This window comes from Glossina fuscipes, unplaced genomic scaffold (assembly GCF_014805625.2).
Source record: "Glossina fuscipes isolate IAEA_lab_2018 unplaced genomic scaffold, Yale_Gfus_2 27, whole genome shotgun sequence".
Classification (NCBI taxonomy): Eukaryota; Metazoa; Arthropoda; class Insecta; order Diptera; family Glossinidae; genus Glossina; species Glossina fuscipes.
Window position 1 is genome coordinate 7553860 of NW_023998422.1, and position 22271 is coordinate 7576130.

The 22271-nt window shown below is 33.6% G+C and overlaps 1 protein-coding gene across 6 annotated transcripts in view; it reads right to left on the reverse strand.

The window, feature by feature from the left end:
* LOC119635717 (heterogeneous nuclear ribonucleoprotein L) overlaps positions 1-22271 on the reverse strand; it is a 205873-nt gene that overhangs the window by 21899 nt on the left and 161703 nt on the right. For 3 of the 6 annotated variants that reach the window (XM_038030694.1, XM_038030692.1, XM_038030696.1), the window contains 2 exons: positions 2469-2647; positions 1867-1959 (listed from right to left, as the gene is read on the reverse strand). In XM_038030694.1, the coding sequence (XP_037886622.1) occupies positions 1867-1959; positions 2469-2647 (272 nt within the window). Of the gene's footprint in view, positions 1-1866; positions 1960-2468; positions 2690-22271 lie in introns of all 6 variants that reach the window. The other 3 variants (XM_038030693.1, XM_038030691.1, XM_038030695.1) reach the window with 1 other exon arrangement.

A 22271-nucleotide genomic window follows, 5' to 3' on the forward strand; every position in this document is an offset into this window, starting at 1 on the left:
AACAAAGTTGCGTTCAATTTATGTTACACAGCGGGCTACTCCTCTGGCCAATTTGACCTATTTTCAATGCCAATCTATGTGCAAAGACTTTCAATGTTGCTATCAAATTTGAAATGGATATTTTCATTTATGCGACCAAGAGAGTGCCAACAACAAATACCACAAACAGACTCGCAGCACATGGACAGACATGGCTAAGTCAATTCAGAATTTCAACCTAATCAAAAATACATATATACTTTATAGGGTCGCTGAAGCTTCCGTTTCGATGTTAGTGGGTATAAAAAACGGGTGTGACGTGTACAAAAATATAAAATCAACTAAATGCAAGCTTCTCTGAACAACAAGCAAAATAACCAAATCAGTGTGTCATCTGCTACGTCGCTCTAGGTATAGATCAATAAAAACTATCAAATATCAAACTCCATGGTATATACTCAAGCTAGAATTGTAACTGCAAGTCGAAAATTTAAATAATTTAAATAATAGATTGCCTAACGTGCACGTCATCGAAGCTTAACTAGATTAGATTATTGTTCGGCAAATTTGCTGATTATATCGACAAATTTCGACGCCTTTCCTAACATTATTCATTACGTCATAGCCATTTCAATGCATATTGCTGCTTATAACTAACTGTAATTGCAAGCAAGCAAGCTCTTCGCAGTCATTATTTTGTCAGCAAAAAAAAAAAAAAAAAATTTAAATTGATTTGATTGATTTAATTGTATGATTGATTTGATTAATGGAAGGGTTTCTCCGCCCTTCTTTTTACCTCCCTTTAAAAAAGATTAAGTTAACTATATTCCTTTTTTGACATTTTGCTTTATTTTTAGGACAGAGTGAAAAACAGATAAAAATGACAGCGAATATATTTGATTGGCTTACTTTCTTTTCTTTTATATCTTACTCGAAGAATATATCTTCAGGGGTTGGGGTAAAAATTTATTGAGAGATTTTTGACGGTAGATAGTGCGTGGTGACATACAACGTTTAGACAGTGGCACTTCTACAGTCTGTAATTTTCATTCCGAGAAGTCTGTGTTTCGTCAGTCATTAGTGTGACAATAAATGAAATGATTGGAAACATTTCGCTAGACTTTGTAAACTTCATTAAGAGAAAGGCAAAAACGTTGGGCGAAAAATCTAAAAAAAAAAGCCAGTGGTGTTTGCGGTGAAAATGTTTTATGCAATGCACCGGCATGCCGTTTGGGTTTATTCTGGAAATTCCGATATCGCACAGGTGCATCTTCTTCTGTTCGATCAATCACTGAATCAATCAATGACACCTTACACCAAATCGAAGAATATTGTCCCACAATAGCAACCATGACAGTGCTAACGGATTATGGGTCGATAGGAAAACAGTTTTAAATCATTCGCATATGGCTTTGGACATAAAGAAGTTTCAGTAAAACAGACATATTGTACGTATATTGTACGTATAGCCAAGCTATAGGCGGCAATAATTTCATGCCAAAATGGAAAAAGCAAAATTTTTAAAAAGGTCGAAGATATATTTCGATTCTTTAGAGATATCTTTAACTTATAATGATAGTTAAGTTAAAGCGGTAGTCGAACTAGGTTCTGCAACTACGTTCAGTTGCTTAAACAATAACTTAAACTAAATAATGGTGATGTGCGGGAGGGCGGCGGTCATCACTTAACTCATGAGAATATAAATATGAATCCGTATAAAATAAATAAAAAGGCTTTTTGGACGATCAATATTTTTGAAATTACGTAATAAAAAAAATTAACAGGCGCGAGATGCGATTTAATGTCATTTTTCTTACGATTCCTTCTTTATTGATCTTAAGCATCAGAATTTTTCTTTTATTATTTTGTTTAATTTATAAAACTTACCCTAGCGACATTTCCATATAAGCAGACCAAGTTGAATAATTTATCAGTGTTAGATGTATCGTGATCCAAGCCATAAACCATCATGACAGCTCCCTATTGTAAAAAATAAAGAAGCAAAGGGGAAGTAAACCAGAAAAGATAGATTCAATTAGAAATGAATTAATTAAAATATTTAAAGCCTATTTTTTATATTTAATTGAAACAAAAGTCAAATCATTTCATTGATTGTTTCCTTTTTAATACTCAATAAGTTATATTCTATAAAACATATATACGAAGGAATGCCAGACGTATGAGTTATGTAAAATGTTTTATTTTTGGCGTATGAATTTTCCCTAACATAATACGGAGCGGAGCGTATGAGTGTTTCGATATCTGATTATGAAAGTTTTGATATGAGAGAGATTGAAAGATTGATTGAAAGATTGAAAGATATTTGAGAGAGAGAGAGAGAGAGAGAGAGAGAGAGAGAGAGTGAGAAAGAAGGAGTGAGTGAAAGAAAGAAAAAAAGTAAGAAAGAGAGAGAGAGAGCGAGAGAGAGAGAGAGAGGTAGTAGATAGTTGGAGGTAGATTTTGAGAGTAGTTTATTTTTGGTTATGTACCTGTGTCTGTCCTTGTGCAGTGAATGCCACAGGGGCATTGCGGCCGGGTACAACTGCTGGCTCTTTCATGAGACCAGTGGGATGTATGGTGGCTCCTTTCCAATTTTCCGGTGTAGTGGGATGGAATTCTGGTGTAGCAAATGGTGGAAATGCAGCGCCCGGTCCCAAGAGTGGTGGTTCTTTAAATTGAACAAAATTTGTAGGTGGTGATATTAAGCCAACTGTTTAGTTTTGTTGTTTATATTTGGTTTTTAGAGAAATTGTTTTCGTGTTCGATTTGTACGAGAGTTGATTTTTCGGCATTTTTTTTTTTTTTTTTTTTTGATATATATATATATAGATATATATGTATATGCATATGCATATATATTTATTTATTTTTTTTTTTTTCAATATTTTGAATTATTGTCATTAATGTTTAATTAATTTATATATTTATTTATTTATTCATTTATTTAAGTTTTTTTTTTTGTTTTTTTAATAGCGTACATATATTATCATCACATACACACAATCACAAGAAGAACACAACATATGCATGCACAAATTTAAATTTTTGTCAATTAATTATATAACAGGTTACGGTAGTAGTAGTAGTAGTAGTAGTAGTAATAATAGTTGATGATGATTAAATTATTGTTGTAGTTGTTGTTGGTAGTTGTTGTAGTTGGTGATGATTGTTGGTGATATTTTGATGATATTGATTTTGGAGAGGTTAGAAGAGAGAGAGACACAAGCAGGATGGTTGGTGGTGGTGGTTGGCAAGCATGCACACACATGGATTATTGGTTTTGTTATTGTTTTTTTTTCGATTTCATATATTGTGTTTTTTTTTTTTTTTTTTTTTTTTTTATTTGGAGGGAGTGGTGGTATTCAATTTTTTAGATGGAACGAAATCGATAAAAAAAAGAGAAAATAAATGAAATTAAAATTACGGTTTGAAAAATAATAACCGAAAAAAAAAAAAATAATAAAATAAAATAAAAATTTATATTAAACTCAATTATTTAAGAACAATATTAATTATATAAATTAAAGAAAAAAAACAAAAACATGCCTTAACACACCTGAGTTGAGAGCTCAATTATTTATACTTATAATAATGTAATTTTAGGAAGAAAAAAAAAAAACAAGCACATACAGGCAAATACATATTACGTACAAAGACGTGCATTTAAATATTAAACTCAATTTTTGCTTATTTATCTTTCGTTTTAGTCATCTCATCCATGCTCTGTCGGTTTTTGCAGTCACTGATTACTGGCTGTTGTCGTTAGCGACTTTAACTACTAAGAAAATCTACTACAAAACTTGTCAAAATGTCACACAAGTGTGCGGCTAAAACTTTAATTAACTTGAACTTCACACATATATGTGTTTACATAAAAACACACACACACACACACACATACAGCCAGGCATACACCCATGCATGCATACGTGATTACATACAGCCAGACCGCTTATTGTAGCGCACAGCAAAAGGCAAACTATTCGTTGGGGAATCTTTTTTAATTAAAGTACAAAACACCGACGACACGATAACGATATCGTGTTAGATTTAAAGATAAACGATATAAATATTTAGTGAAGTAATTTAGTTATTTTGTTTTTTTTCCTTTTGGAGGAAAAATGTGATTTAATCGTGGATTACTGAACTGCTTATTATTATTATTATTATTATTATTAGGTATGAAATTCTTTAGCTTCTAATCATGAGAATGAAACGGTTGTCACTCCAAATGACTTTAGCAAAATATGAATTTCTTTTTAATGCCAAATTAACATGAATGACATGAAAGACCATAGATTAACTGTGAGGGGGCGCGTTACGCTTACTCTCATCAAAGTCTAAGTACTTAACTTAATCTACTAAATTGTTCTTTCATATTCGTGATGCCTGATTATGTCTTCGTTACTGAAATAATTTCGTCGTTAAATAATTACCTTCAGCTTGCCTTGAGCATATGTCTCAATATTCTTCTTAAAGTGAGCACGCACAACGAATGAAAGCTTCGTCTGTTATCGAAAAAAACGCTGCAGTTTTTTGTAAACATATCATACATTCTCAGACCAGAACAAACAGATCTTTTGATATCCACAGTTTAGATGACGTTCGCAAAGGCTTGAGTGGATACTCAGATAATTATATGCAACGAGCGGCAAATCTTAGTTAAATGTATTTTGTCGGAGGCTTGCAAGTGGATTGAAACAATTTTGGTTCTTGATTTGTGGCCTTCAATTAACACTGGGTGCCACTTGTGTGTAACAGAATAATTTACTATGTTAGTATAGCCAATAGGTTAGATGATCGGCCGTTGTAACGGATAAACGCAGATACCATTGCAAAAATAGCTAGTTCGTCAGTGGGAGTGGCAGGGAGTGTGTTTTTACTTTTTTTTCAACAAGCAAAGCACTCCACAGCCAATTGTACTCAAGCAATGCAAGCGTAGAAATCCTTATATAGACAGATGGAGGATCGAAACATTACCGCTGATCTTATGCCCTGGTCTATTCTACACTATGTCATATCTACGGTCTCCTTTCGCTCATAATTTTGTGTTCAATTTCATCCTTACTGAACTTTAGCATTTCCAACAAGAGACGGTAGGCAGACATGGGATGACATCACGTGAAACTCTTACGATATTCAAGATGCTTCTAAGAGTTATAAGACACTCTCTTAGAGTCAACTACTCCTTGAAAGCGAAGAAAATATTTATATTTTTTGCTTCAAACGAAATGCTTTATTAAGGCTTGCTAGTTTGCCTTCCTTTGTTTCCCCTTTGAATTTATTGTAACGACGCAGTGACTACAAATCTTATGATATAACAAGAAAAACTGCATTTAATTAAAGCGAATTTTTTTCGCTTTCTTTGGCTGGTAATAGACTAAATCAATTTCGAAGTCCCAGGAGCTTGTTAAGGAGATTAAAGTTTCCCTTTTTTTTTGTTTTGATTGAGACGACTTTTATTTTCGATAACAATGTTTCTTGTGCTTATCAGCATCTATTGAGTTAATCTTAGAACTGTAATCGTCTTAATCAGATTTTCGCTGAGCAGATGTGCATATGCTATGTGCTTAACGGAGTGAGAGTTAATGCAACATGCCACGACACGGGTGAGCCTGTTAGAATTTTAGGGCTTACTCAAGCCCTTTTTTATTTGCTGGCAGTGAAAGAGTTCTGCCCCAAGAAAATTATTTTATCAAACACATATGTCAATGCTGCCAACGAAAGGTAGTTAACAAGAGAGAGGGTGAGACAGACAGAGAGAGAGAGAGAGAGAAAGAGAGAGAGAGAAAGAGAGAAAGAGAAAGAGAGAGAGAATAGAGTGTGAACGCTTGCAAGCGATTAAAGCTAAATTCTGACCCAGCAGCAGATGAAACCCATCGAGATCGATAATTAAGTAAAACGAATTAAAGGCTAACTTTCGAGATGAGGGCGGATTGTGTTTTCGAATGGCCGACAACAACAAGTAAACGAGAATTGCTAAATTTACTTTATGTGTCAAAGTGATAACTACCACCTACTTTTAGTGCTGAGGTAAGGATAATTTTATCGTTCTCTTTCCACAAATTTTGTGCAAGCGATTGTGTCCACTTTATCAAATTTCTTCATTTATTATTTATAAATGGGAAAAACTGCTCTTAAATAATTTTCCTGCCAGCATATTGGAAAACTTTAGCCAAACAACAACTAATGATAAAAGACCATTTTTGGCATGATAGCGGTAAACCCCCCCATCACCTGATGAAAGCATTAATGTGAAAACTTTGTCGCCCCCAAATGTTTCCATTAAATTATTTCACATACACATTAAATATTTTAAGATAATATATATTTTTCTCGACCAAAAATTTATTAAAAAAAAAAAAATTTATGTTAAAATGTGTTTTAAGACTTTTTTTGTTTTTTTGTTTTTTAATGCTAGCTAACGTAGACGCAATTCCATTAGTTTTCATAAAGAGCGCATTTGTCTACAAAAAAAAAGAAAAGCAAGAAAAAAGCAAGCAATGCTTGCGTTTATATACATATGTGGCAGTAGAGAGAGGTAGAGTCTGTCAATTTACAAAATGTAGGCCGCCACCATTCCCATCAAGTGGTTTTTTCCATGACAACATATGGAATTTGTCGACTATGACATATATGTCGACTGTATTGTAAACGTAAACAAAATGAAATATTTGTTGTGTGTGTGTGCATGTATGTATGTGTGTGTGTGTGTGTTTGGTAATATAATATTTAAATATGTCTCTCCCCCCAACCCCCCTCTCAACCATCACACGAGAATTATAGAGAAAAAAGAATATTTTTTCCTTGCTTGAATAATTTGAATAGCGAGAAACTTCAATAATATATATATATATATATGCTACTATTATATCCGTTGTTGGAGGCGAATGAGTGATTTCTTTTTTAATAAAATAAGAATTATGTAGTAAATCAAAAGGAAATTAATATTGAATTAAAATCTCATTAATAATGTGTATCTTTTTTTTATAGAGATATTAAATTTAAATTACGCATACATCGTGGATGACTTATGATAATATATTTTGTCAGAGTATAATTGAAAGGCTGGCAAGCTTGGCCGGCTATTTTCGGTGTTATTTGTGATTAATATTGACACACATCGTCCTTAAAATAAATATTTACTGATTCAACACATCTATATATATATATATATATATTTATTTGTTTAAATTAGGTTTTGACACGATTAGCGTAATGCATTTGTTCTCGCTGTCACTTGTGTATATTTATTCCATCATTAACCTTTCTCTCTAAATTACTAATAATAAACACATTGGGGAACATTTAAAGTAAAACTAGAGCATCTTAATTTGCATTTGACACCATGCGCATGTATGTATGCATGTCACTCAGAGTTACCTACGAGGTGCATTCAAAAAAAAGGTGGATTTTTCAAATTCCATCGACTATGTGTACATGCGTGGACATTTGAATTTTCTTGTTGGTTCATGTACATGTTATGTTAGCCAGTTTGCATTTGTAGGTTGCTTATGACAAATATAAAGGTTCGAGTCGCGTTGATGGGTTTGACGATTTTTTCTTGCTATTGAAAAAAATGAATCAAACCCAATTTGCATTAAATTTTTAGTTCTTCAAATCGCTGAAAATGATGTTTGTCTAGAAATTCCTTTTGCCGAAAAGATGTTGACGTGATGATGATGTCCTCTTTGGATAGCCCAACCCAACAAGGCATGGATGTTTTGAAGTAGAGAAGAAAATCTTTAAGCGGAGTCGTTGAATCGTTATTAAGGAATTTACTGAGGATAGCTCCCATCCCATACCAAGCAATTTGTTCGTCTCTTTGTTTGTTTCAAAATTGCTAGATTTTGATCAAAAGAACCGTCGCACTATTTGGTTAAAAAGAAAACATGCTTACTCATGCCTAAGCCACCTTGTTCGCCAAACTTGGCCCCTTGCGACTTTCTCCTACGGCCAAAACGGAAAAGACCCCTGAAAGCACGAAGGTTTGCCACATTTAAAGAGATAAAGGCTGAGTGAGGTTTTCAAGGAATGGCGAAAGCGCTGGCATGAGTGCACTATATCTAAAGGGAGGATTGCTTTAAAGGCGGGGGGGAGATAAAAAAGATATTAATGAAAAGTGATTTTATTTTTGAACGCACCTCGTATATAAGCAAATATTTATACAATAGCAACACAATCGACATGACACCCTGGCGAAAATTCAATGTGTCAATGGCAAGCAGTAATTAATGATCAACAAACCACAAAACAAGGCCAACATAAATAATGAAAAAAAAAAACGCCATTAAATACCGCAAAAAGCTCTTTTATATGGATGGACATTCTCTATAAATTTTTTCTTTATTATGAAATGGATTTTTGGTTTTGGACCAACTCACGGGAAATAACAATCAAAGTGCATCGAAAACTAAGCGCTACCGAACAAGGATGTAATGATATAAGTAAGAAATTTATGTCCGTTTGGGATGATTGCAGCAATTTTGAGTTTTAAGACCCTGACAATAATTATTGACAAACATTAGGTTATATAAAAAGTTACCGCGGTTTTTCCCACGGGATGGTGTCAATACCTATATATTAGGCAACACTCACCTGATTGTCTAAAAGGGATATGTGCTGAAAAGGTGACATTTCAGTTTACATTTTTTGTCAAGATATTGTCCTAATTCTTTGCTCATGCATATTGATTTAAAAATGAGTGAAATAATTGAAGAAATACGCTATGTTATGTTTTTTTACCACAAAAAAAAAGGTAAAAACGCTGCAAAATTTTTTTTTTAAGCGTTCGGTGAGAATGTTGCAATGAACGAAGCACCCAACAGTGGTTTTCTCTATTCTGTTTCGGAAATTTTGATGTCAAAAACGCACCTCGCTCTTGCTCGAAAAGTCAATGAAATTTTGCAACTGATGAAGCAAGACCGGCACGCGAAATGTCAGAAATAGCAGAGGCACTAAATTACAACTATATGACAGTTTGGAATCATTAGCAAAGAGCAGGCTACAAAAAAAGCTCGAAATCATGGAAAAAACCGTGGAGACTTTTTATACGACCCATCGATATTGTATTGGTAAGACTTTTTGAAATAACTTTTCAGATTTTCTCTCTTGTTTGCCAAGTTCAACGTCACTCTATTTGTTCTTACTTCACATTTTCTTCTCACCGTCAAAGTCCCAACAATTCAATGAAAGAACCGTTCCCGTCGTAAATAATAATCGATGCAAAGCATCAAGCGCAAGGATCTTGTTCCATTTGCGTAAAATTTCAAGGTTATGGGTTTCCAGGAAGATACGTAGACTTACATAACAGCATTTTACCTAAAGAAAGCAGTGCAAGCATATATTTTTGACGAAAAATCCTCAACTAACAAATCATCGAAGCTACTGATGACTCATTTCTGAATTCTGTTTTTCTCTTTGAGGACTTATTTCAGCTTTTAGCTTTATTTATCATTTACTTTTGTAGTTGGATAAATCAGTTTTCAAAAATAATCTATGAAAAAATCCCTTGGAGATTTATGATATGATTATTGCTTTCATAACCAGCAACGAAAAGGATAGCGATACACTAGACTCGTCCTTTCATTTGTACAACTCGAGTTATCGATGCATAAATTCTAAATACGGTCATGATAAAGCTTTCATTTCTGAGCAGACTCGATCGCTCTGCATTCACGTATTTGACCAATAACAAGTCACTGGCAATGATAATATATTTGTTTAAGATCTGAGGCTACTAAAAATATATCCGGTTTGCCCCAGAACTCGGGTCGTTATGCATAAGTAGATTATAAAGCGCATAAGAGAATCTCATCGATTACGAACTATAACACAGAGAGACTCTACTTTGCCAACTGAAAATATTTGAAGCCTTAGTTTTCTTAACCTATAGTCGGTTTATAGAATAAATTCCGTTGCCTTTACGCAATACACTAATAAATCAAACCCATACACAAAGGATTTAACACATATCCTTTTATCTTTTTATTAAAAACACGTCATGCAATATACTGCCACGATTACATTGCAGAAACCTAAAAGCATCATCACAGAGCATCCATCAGAGGTAATAAAATTCCGGCCTGACTTGATATTTTTGCGGCTTTGTATTAAAGGTTAAGGTTTTTTTATTATGATTTTTTTGCATTTTCTTTTTCATTTTTTTTTTTTTTTTTTGTTTTTTTTTTCTTTTTTAAATAATACCAAAAAAGCCTTTATAATCTCAAAATGCATTAACACATTTATCCATCAATCAACCGCAACGAAATGGAAATGAAAAATCACCCCTAAAGAACATAAATTATGAATTATAAAAACAACAAAACAGAAAAAAAAAAAAAAAAATGAAAGGCTTATTATTATTAAAACGTTGCGAGTTGCGAGAGCATGGCGAAGGAATGAATGGTTATTCAGGCCATGGTACAAATTTGTCATTCATGCAAACGATTTTGAAAACACGTTTTCAATTAACACATGATTTAAATTATTTCAAATTGAAATTTTCATCTTTTTGTTGATTTTTATGAAACCGTACGCGCGATCGTCGCGTGTCCCTCGTCAAAGAAAAATAAAATTTTTGCAAAATCTACTTAAGCATGAATAAGCGGCAGAAAATTGTGCCACACTTTGAAGGATTGAATTTTTCAATGAGTGAAAGAAACTGAGTGAAATCTAAAGGGTGGAAAATTTGGCCTTTACAAAATATTGAGATGAATGAAAACCTTAGGCAATAATGGGTGCCGCAAACGACCTTGGTGACTAATTGCGACCATCACGCATAAAATAATCAACCGCTCATGAAATTTATGGGACGGATAATCAATGCTTTCGATTGCCGTAGCGAGTCGGCTTCTTGGCAGGGTAAGTCGAACATCATTACATCTATACATACTAAGTGGTTTGTAAATCAGTTCCACAAGGAAACTTTTTTGGGCCTGCCTGCCTCTTGCTACGTTTTTTAACATCGTAACTTAATCTCGAACAAAGGCATCGCCTTTTATTACACCAGAAGTGCTTACCCACATATCGGATAATGGGATAACCAATGCTTTCCATTGCCATGAAGAAGACATCCACGTTAGCGACTCGGCTTTTTGGAAGAGTAAGTCGAACATCATTACATCCGTACATACCAAGTGGTTTGTAAATCAGTTCCACAAGGAAACTTTTTTGGGCCTGCCCTTGGGACCTTTTTTAACATCGTAACTTAATCTCGAACAAAGGCATCGCATTTTATTACACCAGAAATGCTTAGCCACATATAGGAACTAATTTTCAATTGAAAATCTTTGGAAAGCTTCTTCCAAAAATTGTTTGGCTTGTAGATGAAGAGACATAAAGCGACAGCGAACAATCGGGATTTACTTCTATTGCAACATTAATCCCCTTAGGAATGATTTTTCTTCCTTTATTTTCTTGTAATGCGCTTACATTTCTACTTATATGTCGTAAATGTAACCACCAGCCAGTTGCAACCTGTTTCATCATAAGATCTGTATTTTTCTTGTTGAGAGATTTTGAATAATTTTGTTATTAAAAATTTTCATTCTTTTTTGCTAATGATAGTAATTAAAAAAACTAAATGGCCAGATATGCTAGGCTAAAGGCGTTAAATGGTTAAATTCCTTTGGGGTGTGATTTGTAGCCATATTCTATTTTATCAGAATAATATAATATTAGTTTGGGGAAAAAGAAATCCATCATTTTTATATGAACTTCAGGACTTTATTTAACATGCTTCGCGGATTGTCCGATTTGGGTCAAATATGCACCCTTTTGTTGTATGATTTGTTGCCATTTTAAAGGTAACTTCAAAATGCCTCTCTCATAGAAGTCCTGGTCTCTAGTAGTCGATTTTCACAATCCTCCCTAGATTCCAATATAATAAAACTGATATCAGAGGGGTTTTCTTACGACTACTCTTTCGAAATGTCAAAATTGTCACAAAAGCACCAAAGCATCTATAACAACAAAAACAAGTTTTCTTTCATAACTTTTTTCATTGTCCCTGTCAAAGAGCGTGCCGTGGCTGAATACGTCGACTTGTTTAACAATAAAAACAAAAAAAAAAAAGAATTTCTTTTATCAGAAGGATTACTTTTTCCGTAGAGCTGGAGAAATTTGTTGCCGGCAATGATGCTTCAGCGGCAAGTTTACTGGTATCGTTATTTTAGGAGTGATTGGGGAATAAGCTGAAGCGAGAGAAATAATGCTTAGATTGCCTTGAACTGAAAGTACTACGGCAGCTATGCAAGATTTAGGAAGTGATTAACGCGATTGCGAGCAAAGGAATTTACGTCCATGCGTCCAGCAAAACCCACTCAAGAATTGATCTTTAAGTTGGACTGAAAAGTTCTTCTGATTGCGAGTTCATACTCTACACCAAACATGCGCGACATCAGATCGATGCGCAGTCATCACTTAGCAGTGAGATTAAGAATTCTCAGAAGTTAAAGGTGTACGAGAAGAGGTTCAAGACTTAATCGCCTAAGAGCCAAGAAGTTTCTACTGCGAGGACATAAGAACCGAAAGACTTACAACTGAAGGTATATCTGATAAATTTTGATTTAAAAATTTATGAAAATATTTTGAGCCTTTCCCTGAAAATCTTTCTGCCTGCCTTAATCGGCTAACTGGAATGACCACAAGGAAACCTATTTCTGTTGATCAGCTCTGCATATGGACTAGCTCTGCCTTGCCTTAAGGTGTATATAACTTATTTCTCTTCTCATACGAGTAAAGTGTTAATTTGCTTTGTAAAAACGTGATTAATGATGAATGACAGGCCATGGACAGAATGCTTTATAAAATTTTCACACAAAAAGCATTTTGTGCATTTTTGAATATGCGACGTTTAGCTGTCAATTAAAATTTTTAATTTTTTTATTTTTATTTTTTTTAATAGCCGATCGCATAAAGCATGTATAGAAAAATACGCGTCCTACAAACCCTTTTTAGTCACTTTGACTGTTTCCTTTATTTCTCTATTAACGAGATTGCGAGAAAAATTAGAATTCATTTTTGAAACATTCGTTAAATTATTCAAAAGTTTGCCTACAACACTACACACTAGGCCGATAGGCTGATGGTAGATGAGAAATGGTCGATAATTTTTTCTTTAAAAGGAAACTCGAATAAAAGATATTTCTTCGTTTGCCACCAAAAATATTCGATGACTATCGAAAAAGTATTCAATGTGAATGGAGAGTTGTTTTCCTCTACTGATGATTTTTTTTTTTTTTTTTTTTTTGCTGTTACCAAAAACGTATTTTAATGAATATGTGTCTAGCAGCGGTAAGTAAGTTTCTCAAAATTCTGCATATTTTCCCACCGCATATATATAAAGCAAAAAAAAAAAACAAGAAGCAGAGAATTATAATTAAACTTATTCAACCAGTTTTGCGCAAACATATGTAATTTTCTATGTCTGTACATAGGCGGTGCGAAGCGTAGCACATACTCAGATATATTGCACATAAATGCAATAAATGCGATAAACTCATATATGTCAACCTCAAAAGCCTGAAACATTTGGGTAAGCCATGCAAAGCAAGCAAACGGTAGTCACACTAGTATTTTTTTTCCTTTTTTTTTTTTCCTTTTCGACTACTATTTCCAGTTGTAAACGTTTGAATTACAAAATAGCATTAAAAATTTTGTAACTGTTTTAATAGAGTAACCGTTTCATGGTACATTTATTTTCATTTCATGTATAAGTTCGAGTTTCGTAGCACCTGCTACTACTACTGCTGCTGCTGCTGCTGCTGCTGCTGCTGTCGTCAACAAAACTGTTATCGTCGTTAGTGTTGATAGTGCTACTACTACACGTAGTAGTGTGGATGTTAATAAAAAAGAGACGCCTTTTCAAACCCCACCCTCCTTTCCCCCCCTCCCCCTCTCACACCATCATCCTCCTCTTTATTGTTGTTGTATATTTTGCTAAATAACAGCCACTATTTTCACTTAGTGTTGTTGTGTTTTTTGTTTTTTTTTTTAAATTAACTTTTTTTTTTTTTTTTTTTTTTGCGTGGGTGTTTTGTAAGGTCTACGTCTAACCGTTTGTATATTTAATATATGGCGGCAGGGCAAATAGGTTTTTTTGTTTTCTAAATACTCTTTATATAAACATTGTTACATTCGCACATAATATGCGGTTGAAAGAGAACTTTTTATGTCATTTTGCATTTTCGGTTACACACGTACGTATGTCTAATGTCATATAAGTAAACTGTGAATAATTAACTGTGTGAAATTTATGGTTTTCACAAGATGCAAAATTTATTTCATACCTTTAAAGCATTTAATTATAATGAAAAAATATATAAAACAATATTTGCTTTGCTCTTTAATTTCTTCTAAAGTATAATTATTTTCAAGAGCGATGAACTTTTCATAGACGTGGCATATGTCTATGTATATCTATACATATAACCTCATAAATCCCTTCTCCCCCGGTTGCCATCCCTGAGGGAGGGAAAGAAAGTGTTTGTGCTTTTAATTCATAATTGTTTCAATTTGCCTTTGTCAGTTTTGTGAACGGGCTTGAGGCATCCATTTTACTCAGTCTTGGATTACTTTCTCAAAACGGAAAAATATAAATCGAGCATAGGTTGGGCAAGTCTTTAGCTAAATATCTCGAAAGGACTTCGAAATGTTGTTTGAGATTATGTTTGGGTTTTACCAGTTGCCAAACGCCGGTTAAAGTCGTTTAAAAATATCGTCTGAGGAGAAGCTATTCATAAATTTGCGACGCAGTTAACGTCTTTTGCTGTTCGTTTCAATATTTGCGTTCATATTATGAGAGTTCATAAGAAAACAATTGCCGTCCAATCTAATCTAACTCTGATCTGAAATTCATGGACTTCTAGGGATTTTGAGAGTTTATAATTTCCAACCGTTAATCGGTTTGATTCCATTGTTCTCTTAATTTCGCCTATTAATATGGCCGTTTTGGCCCAAGTTGTTTGAGGCGTAAGTTCGTATCACTGAATAGTGATTTTGTAGGTTAACACAGGCTTTATTTACAATTCTTAGGGAATCTATTTACAATTGGTTAGAGGTGATGCGCGTACTGCATTACTTACTCTGAAATGCAACTCTTTTTTGACTCAACTAATTTTTCCCTCCGCAAGTATTCTGCACATACAGCCTTTTAGCATCAAGTTATCAGTCCCTAACCTCATTGCGACAGCCTTGTGTTAGTAGCCTTTTTCACAGAAATGTTCTCTGCTGATTGCTTTTAGTCTTTTCGATAATCGCCAGGTTCATGAGGCAGCTAAAGCATTATAAATGGGTGCTTGATTTTATCATGTCATGGTCATCAGTTGTTATGGATATTCAAAGCATGATATGAAGGATTTTTGGAAAACTATATAGCAAATAACTCCCGGGTTACTTACATGTTTCTGTTATTGATCGAATGCTAACACAAAGGACCCTACAAGATTGTCGTGCTGCTTGATAGGAAAAAAGAGTTCGTTCTTAACACAAACAAGTAAAACTTATTTTATTAGAAGCAAAAAAACATCTCCAACTAGATATTATATATAATTAAAATCTTGTCCTCTTCCATGTATTTCTAGGTTTCACTAATAAATTGCTTTTCATTTCTTCTTTTTTATTTATTTATTTTTTTTAATGTTTTTAATTGAAAAGACTTTTACCAAAACTTATTTTGAAGGCGTTTTTCTTAAATCTTTTCTAAATATCTTTCATATATTGATTCCTGTATTTATATAAACTAAAAATGCTCTTCCTATTTGGAAAACACTTGTGATATAATAGTAAAGCATAAAACTTTTGCCTTCACGTACAGTATAAAATTACAACACAAGAAGTGAAGAACGACTTTTGGTTTTTTAATTTTTTCCTTCCATTACATATTTTTGCTTTTCTTTCTTTTCCACTTCTATGGTTCTCTCCTCATTTCGCATAGAGGATAGAATGTAGATTCTGGTACATTAATTTAATCGTTTTGCTTGTAACGCTCGAAAGTATGGGCTGAGGTGTCTTCTCCTCTTAGGACTTTACTACCGAACACACCTCTTTTATCATCTGTATCTCAAACTGCCGCCCACAGTGACTTCTTTACATTGTCGTGTAAATGCCTCTATAAAGTTCAAAATGAACTGAAACCGCGTAAAAAGTAAATAACCTGGACACGGATCATGTAGAATTTTGCAAAGCGCATCTAAGATGTGGACCATAATGAAAATGTTGAGCAAACGGTAAATCTTGTAATCAAGGATATCTTAAAGATTCGTTTTAAGGCGTTTGAAGGTTACGTGCGCGTTTTTCTTATTTCTTGGCCGAAAGTTTTTGCAAAAAGTTTAGAAAAACTTTATAGCCACAATTTTCTTAACTTTAAACTATAATTACAATTGTGTGTGATTTTTAACCGCTGCGGCTGCTGTTGAAGTTAAGAATATTCTTTTGGGCCTTTTTTTTTTTTTGCAACCTCCGTTTGCATTACGCGAGCTCTTTCGCTTTAACCGACGCTTTTTAATTGAGATTTAATTAAAATACGATAAAAAGGAATTATTAATAATATAAATTTCTAAAGGAAGAAAACCATAAATATATTTATGTATATATAAGCTGCAGTGTTTTGGCTCTTAAGGATGTGCAAAAATTAAAATATCATTTTTCTAAGATTATATATAAAAAAAAAAAAAAAAACATCTCCTCTTTTTAGTAAAAAAAACCTTTGACACAAATTCATTGGGACTAAAGGAAGTCAAAGGAATATTGAAAGTTTTGCTGCTACAGAGCTGTGTATATTATGTGTTTAAAAATTAAAATGTATTAAGAAAACCACATAAAAGCATTAAAAAAAACCTCCTGTCCATATCCTCTTCAAAGCAAAATAAAGCATAACTCAATTAATTAAATGTAGCGAGAATTTAATTGAATAGAAAATTCCTTAAAGGACATTACAGTCGGGTAACGACGACCATCACATACCCTACACCACCTCCCCTAATAAAGTTTATTTGCTCGTCACCAAAAAATACGCATTATTTTCATTGGAAGTTTAGCGCTTTCCCCTCCATATAAGAGCTTGCGTTTCATCATAGCGACATAGACCTATGTGATCCAAATTTGTTAACTTTTTTTTTCTCAATCGCTGCTCTGCATTAATTTTCTTCACAAAATATTCAAAATTAAATCTTTTTTCGAAAGACTTACTACTCATGAGATATCTTATTAGGGCTAGAGTCCAAAAAAAAGAACTACCATGTGGTTGAAATCAAGTCTACTTAACATTTATATTAAATTGTTAACGCGAACAAATTTTCATTACAAAAAAATAACCATTATGACTTCTTAGGACTTCTTGACATATAAGGGTTTACGGTTCATAGGAATCCTTGCAATGCAATGGTATTCAAAAAATAGACCTAAGTGGTCCAAAGTTTGTGTGGTTTGTTTTCTTTGTCAATTTACCAATATAAGCCGAGTTTCACCATGAAATATTGAAAATTCGACCTTTTTACCATAAGATATAGTTTCCGTGGGAACGGTTGGATGACAGAGGGTTCAAAAAATTGTTCCAAGCTGTCCAAAGTTTCCCAAAATACCACTTAGCCACTTTTGCTGAGAAATTTTGAAAATTGTAATTTTTTCCCATATAATGACTTTTCAGAATGCGGTACTATGTGGGGAGTTGCCGAAAAAGTGGACCAAACCAAAGCGTTTTCAATAGCGTTCGTTTTTGGATTAAATCACGTGAGTGTACCAAATTTCATTAAATTTTCTCAAAATAGCTTGAAGACAAATTTGCATGGACAGACAGACGGACAGACAGGCTTGGATATAATGTAATAGAAATAACAAGATATGGTTTATCTTAAGTCCAGTGTATGTTACGTAAGTCCGCACTGCCTTGATATACTTCGTACCACAAGTACTGTAGGCCACTGTAAGTTATGTAAAAGCCTAAAGATGCTTTATACATAAGTAGCCACCACGTGCTGGTGAATCCTAAATAAATCATTTTATCATTCAGTTATGCTCCTGCTTGTTGGTAATGCTACTAACAACAACTTTGTTTACCTTTAAAAAAAGTTTAGAAAACCTTCTTAGAGTTTCAAGAAGAACAACAACAACTTAAGCATAATATTCTCGAAGCAGAGCAAAGAACGATGACCTAACGTTATTCTGGGTACATCAAAATTAAATAGGATGTTAAACGGACGTCATATAAGTTTCTAAAGCATTAGGTTACTAACTTCAAGCTAACTTCGATGAAGCCGGACAATTCGGTTCTATTTGGTCTAAAAGAATAAAAATCTTGATTTAAGTTGCAAATAGCTAACGTCACGTCTAGAGGACGTGTATGGGACAAATTTAGTTTCGCTGCTTCTGCCAACAGTAACATGTCGCAATACCAACACACATCGGAGCGAGAATTTAATCTTTCGAACAGCAAGGATGTCGAGGTTTTTGGGCCAAATAATCAGAGATTTTTTCGTTGTTCAAGCAAAAGAAAGTCGTTGCTCGTAATACTGTTTTGCTGGGGGATGAAAAGTGATTGCGTTTTGAGAACTCCTGGCGCATTAGTAAATTCAAGCAAATCGCTGCTCTGCATTGGCCAGAATCAGAAGAGCCTGGTCTATTATGAACCGTTCGTCTAAGAGCAATTAATCGATTTGAGCGGCCCGCTGCTCAAAAAACGCCCAGAATATCGAGAAGCGTAATAAATTTTTTTACAGGAAATTCATGCAAACATCCAGAGGACAACACCGTTTCGGGAAAACTCAACTGGAAATTGCTAGACCCACAGCTTACTCCCCAGACTCAAGTCCTTTCGATTGCATTACGGCGCTTTAGTACATACGAAGATGTCAACGCCAAAAAAAAAATATTCTATGAATGGGAAGATTTTTATAGACGTCATGCGAAAAATACCGTAAAGGTAAGGACAATGCAATGAAATATTTCGAAAAACCATTGGATCCAAGCCCATCGTCGACATTGAGAGCGACACTAAATTGCTTCAGGTATCAGGCAACGTTCTTTGTTCGAGGGACACAGAAAGATGGAGAACAAATGATTTATTTGAGCCATATATTGCTCATAAAATGATTGGTATGGATTAGTAGACGCAGCAAGGCAATTATACGGCTTCCAAAACATGCACCATTAGCAGCAAGCCTAGAAGAGTAGAGTTAAGGATAACTTTTAAAGACTTGAGATGTGTTCGAATCGACTTCGTACGATGTTCCATGAGCGGCATGTGGGCAACTGTGCAAAATTCGCGACATATTTCTTGTGGAGGGAAATCGATAAATTGTCAGACAACACCTGACAACATTTCGAATAAAATATGTTTTCAATCTCCGCTTTTTTATATACGCAACTACTAAGGCCTGGTTTTTACGAGGCACTCTTTTGCATATTGTTCGTACTGTGAAGCATAGCAAGGCTAAAGTGCTAACACATAAGCATGAATTATTGAATAAATTTTCATTTTTTCTCCCAACGTACGAAGAACATTATTAATATTAATTAAATGATAAAAGTTTCAAAATCGAGTTTTGCCAACAACACAATACACATACGTACGTACTTTGTTTACATAAAATAATGTGAAAACAAAAAAACTTCTTAACCGTTATTGATAAAGGAGAAAAAAAAGTAAATAAATAAATAAATAAATAAATAAATGAATAAAAGTAGAACCACTACCGCGCTAGAGTGTTGTTGCTTTGCAAATAATAACAAAAACAGCCGGCCTTGAATAATTTATTTCTATGACAAAGTTGTTATGAAAAACTGAACTGCAATTGAGTTTCGTTTGTTGTTTTTCTTCATTTTTTTTATTTTTTTTTTTTCACTTTTTATTCTACAATGGTTTTTGTACAAAATTAAAAATTTGAATGTATTTCGTGCGCAGTAGTCAGTTTTTATATCTAAATAGACGACCTCCTCCTGCACTTGCATAACAAACCGCATTGATTGGACAGTTTTGGGTTAAACGATTGCTTGTTTTTAACTATATTCATAATAAGGTTTAATGGATATATCTATATAATAAATGCTTGTGTGTTGGACAGATTTCTGCATAAAAAAAAAAACATATTTATTTGTCTTATTGCTCGTTAACGAAAAACTCGTATATTGATTGAGATAGATATCTTAAAAATTGAAGACGACCCGAATCACAAGAAGGCTAACAAGAAAAAAAAAAAAAAGGAAAGCCGAGAAAAATTGTTTTGCAAACACCACTGTAACCTTAATGCGCCGATAATCATTTTATCCTGCTTGCTTTGCTCACTGAATTGCTTTCTCTCATAGAGCAAAGTCCCCAAAACTGCAAAAGCAATTTCGTAGATTGATTGATTGGTTGACTGTTAAAGCTCCAATATAAGAAGTGAAGGGAATACGAATAGAAATTGAGTGTAAGCAAAAGTCTTCGTTAAGGTCAAAATCCGCATGCAAATCGGCGGATTATTGCTATGTATCATGCACTGCACTTAGCCTAGTAATAGCGAAACCAATTTAAATGTTAGCAATGGAACAAAACAATCTAACCAAAAAGAATGTCGCTATCATGTTGAAATATTCTTGAGATATATAATCGTTGAATGGTGTTCAAGAGAATACGTTATGTAAGAGAATCTGAATAGGTTGGAGATAAAGTGTTAGTTAAAAGTTCCATTATCTCTCCCCTGTAATGTAATGCAAAAATAAGAAATTATTTTGCATAAAAATTAAATGTGTAAGTGTATCGTATGTACTGTAGCTTTAGTAGCGTCATAAAACATGAAATGAAACATGTGATAGTTAGTTAGTTAGGTAATTACAACTATTGGATACCCTACAGGCCACGCATTGCCTCCGCCAATACACTATCTCATAAAATACTCATCATAAAGCGCAAAAAACCAAATCTTACTGATATGTCAAGGTTCATTTTATAGGTTAGCAGCATAGAACATCCAAGCTCAAGATCATATCCCAATAGGTCCAACTTTATCAAGGTAGATTTACATATCAGATTTTTGTTATATACCATCAAATTTCTCGCTTTTATATAGATTAGAAGTCCAAAGTCCAAAGTTGTATCCCAGTTGGTCCAAATTTCCCTATCAGATTTATTGTATATTGTCATCACGAAATACTAAAACTTGAATCTTGTTGTTCTTGTATGCGGGAGATAGAGGGAAAGGAAAGAAAAATTTCTTCCAGCTCACCGATATACCCTTTTATATACAGTTTTTCCATTCCAGAATTTTATTTATCATATGTATGTTCAAACTCTATCTGTACAGACTGCTTCATATATATATATATGCTCCAATTCCATGAATTTGTCAGCCATGTTGGTCATTGCGTTCTATAGACTGACTATAATCTATTACATGGAAGGACGGACGGACATAGAGGCTTTAAACACAAAATGACCCTGAATGGGTTAATATATAATGAAAACCATCCTGGATGTTCCACACACATCCACTCTAATTTGATATATGGCACAAGTGATGTATTTATACCAATTCCACCATAGCTCGAGAGGTAATAAAGTGAGTGAATTGTTAAATGTATTTAAATGCTCCCTGACTTTAATTGTCAAACTAATTAGATATGCTATTTATAAAATTGTTTTAAAAGTGAAATTTATTTCTCTAAATGAAAGAAGAAGAAGAAGAAGCGAAAACAACGTCTAATCTCCGGGATTTATCATTTTCAACAAGCCTACAGAGAAGAAGAAGTGCTTTCGGTATTTCTGCTGATAATTGACAATAAATAAGAAAAAAAAAAAGCGAGAAAAAAAGGCTGAAAAATTTTATGTCTTATGGTTGCTTTAAAAAACTGTAAACAAAATTCCACGCCTTAGACTTTATGTTAGGAAGTTTCTGCCACTTTATCTTGAAGAATTTCAACAGACCGAAAAACATTTCAATAAAATAATGAGAAAATTACCGTAACATACTTATGCTTTTATTAGTTATTATGCAAAAATACTTTAACCCCAAATAGCCAATGGCTGATATGAAAAAAATTTTTTTTTTCCTATATATATATATATATATATATTGCATTCATTTACAAAAAAAAAAAAAAAGCAGACTGCCAATCAAAAATTTTAAGAAAAACTATTCAAAATATTTTAATGTTAACGTCTGGTTAGTTTTAAGTTATAAAATTAATCTAAATGACTGCAACAAACAAATAAGCAAGGAAGCCAGTCAAGTCACTTAAACTAACTAACTAAACGAAATGGGGAAATAAAAATGAGTTTTCATCAATTTGAAAAACACGAAAGACACAAAAAGTCGAAT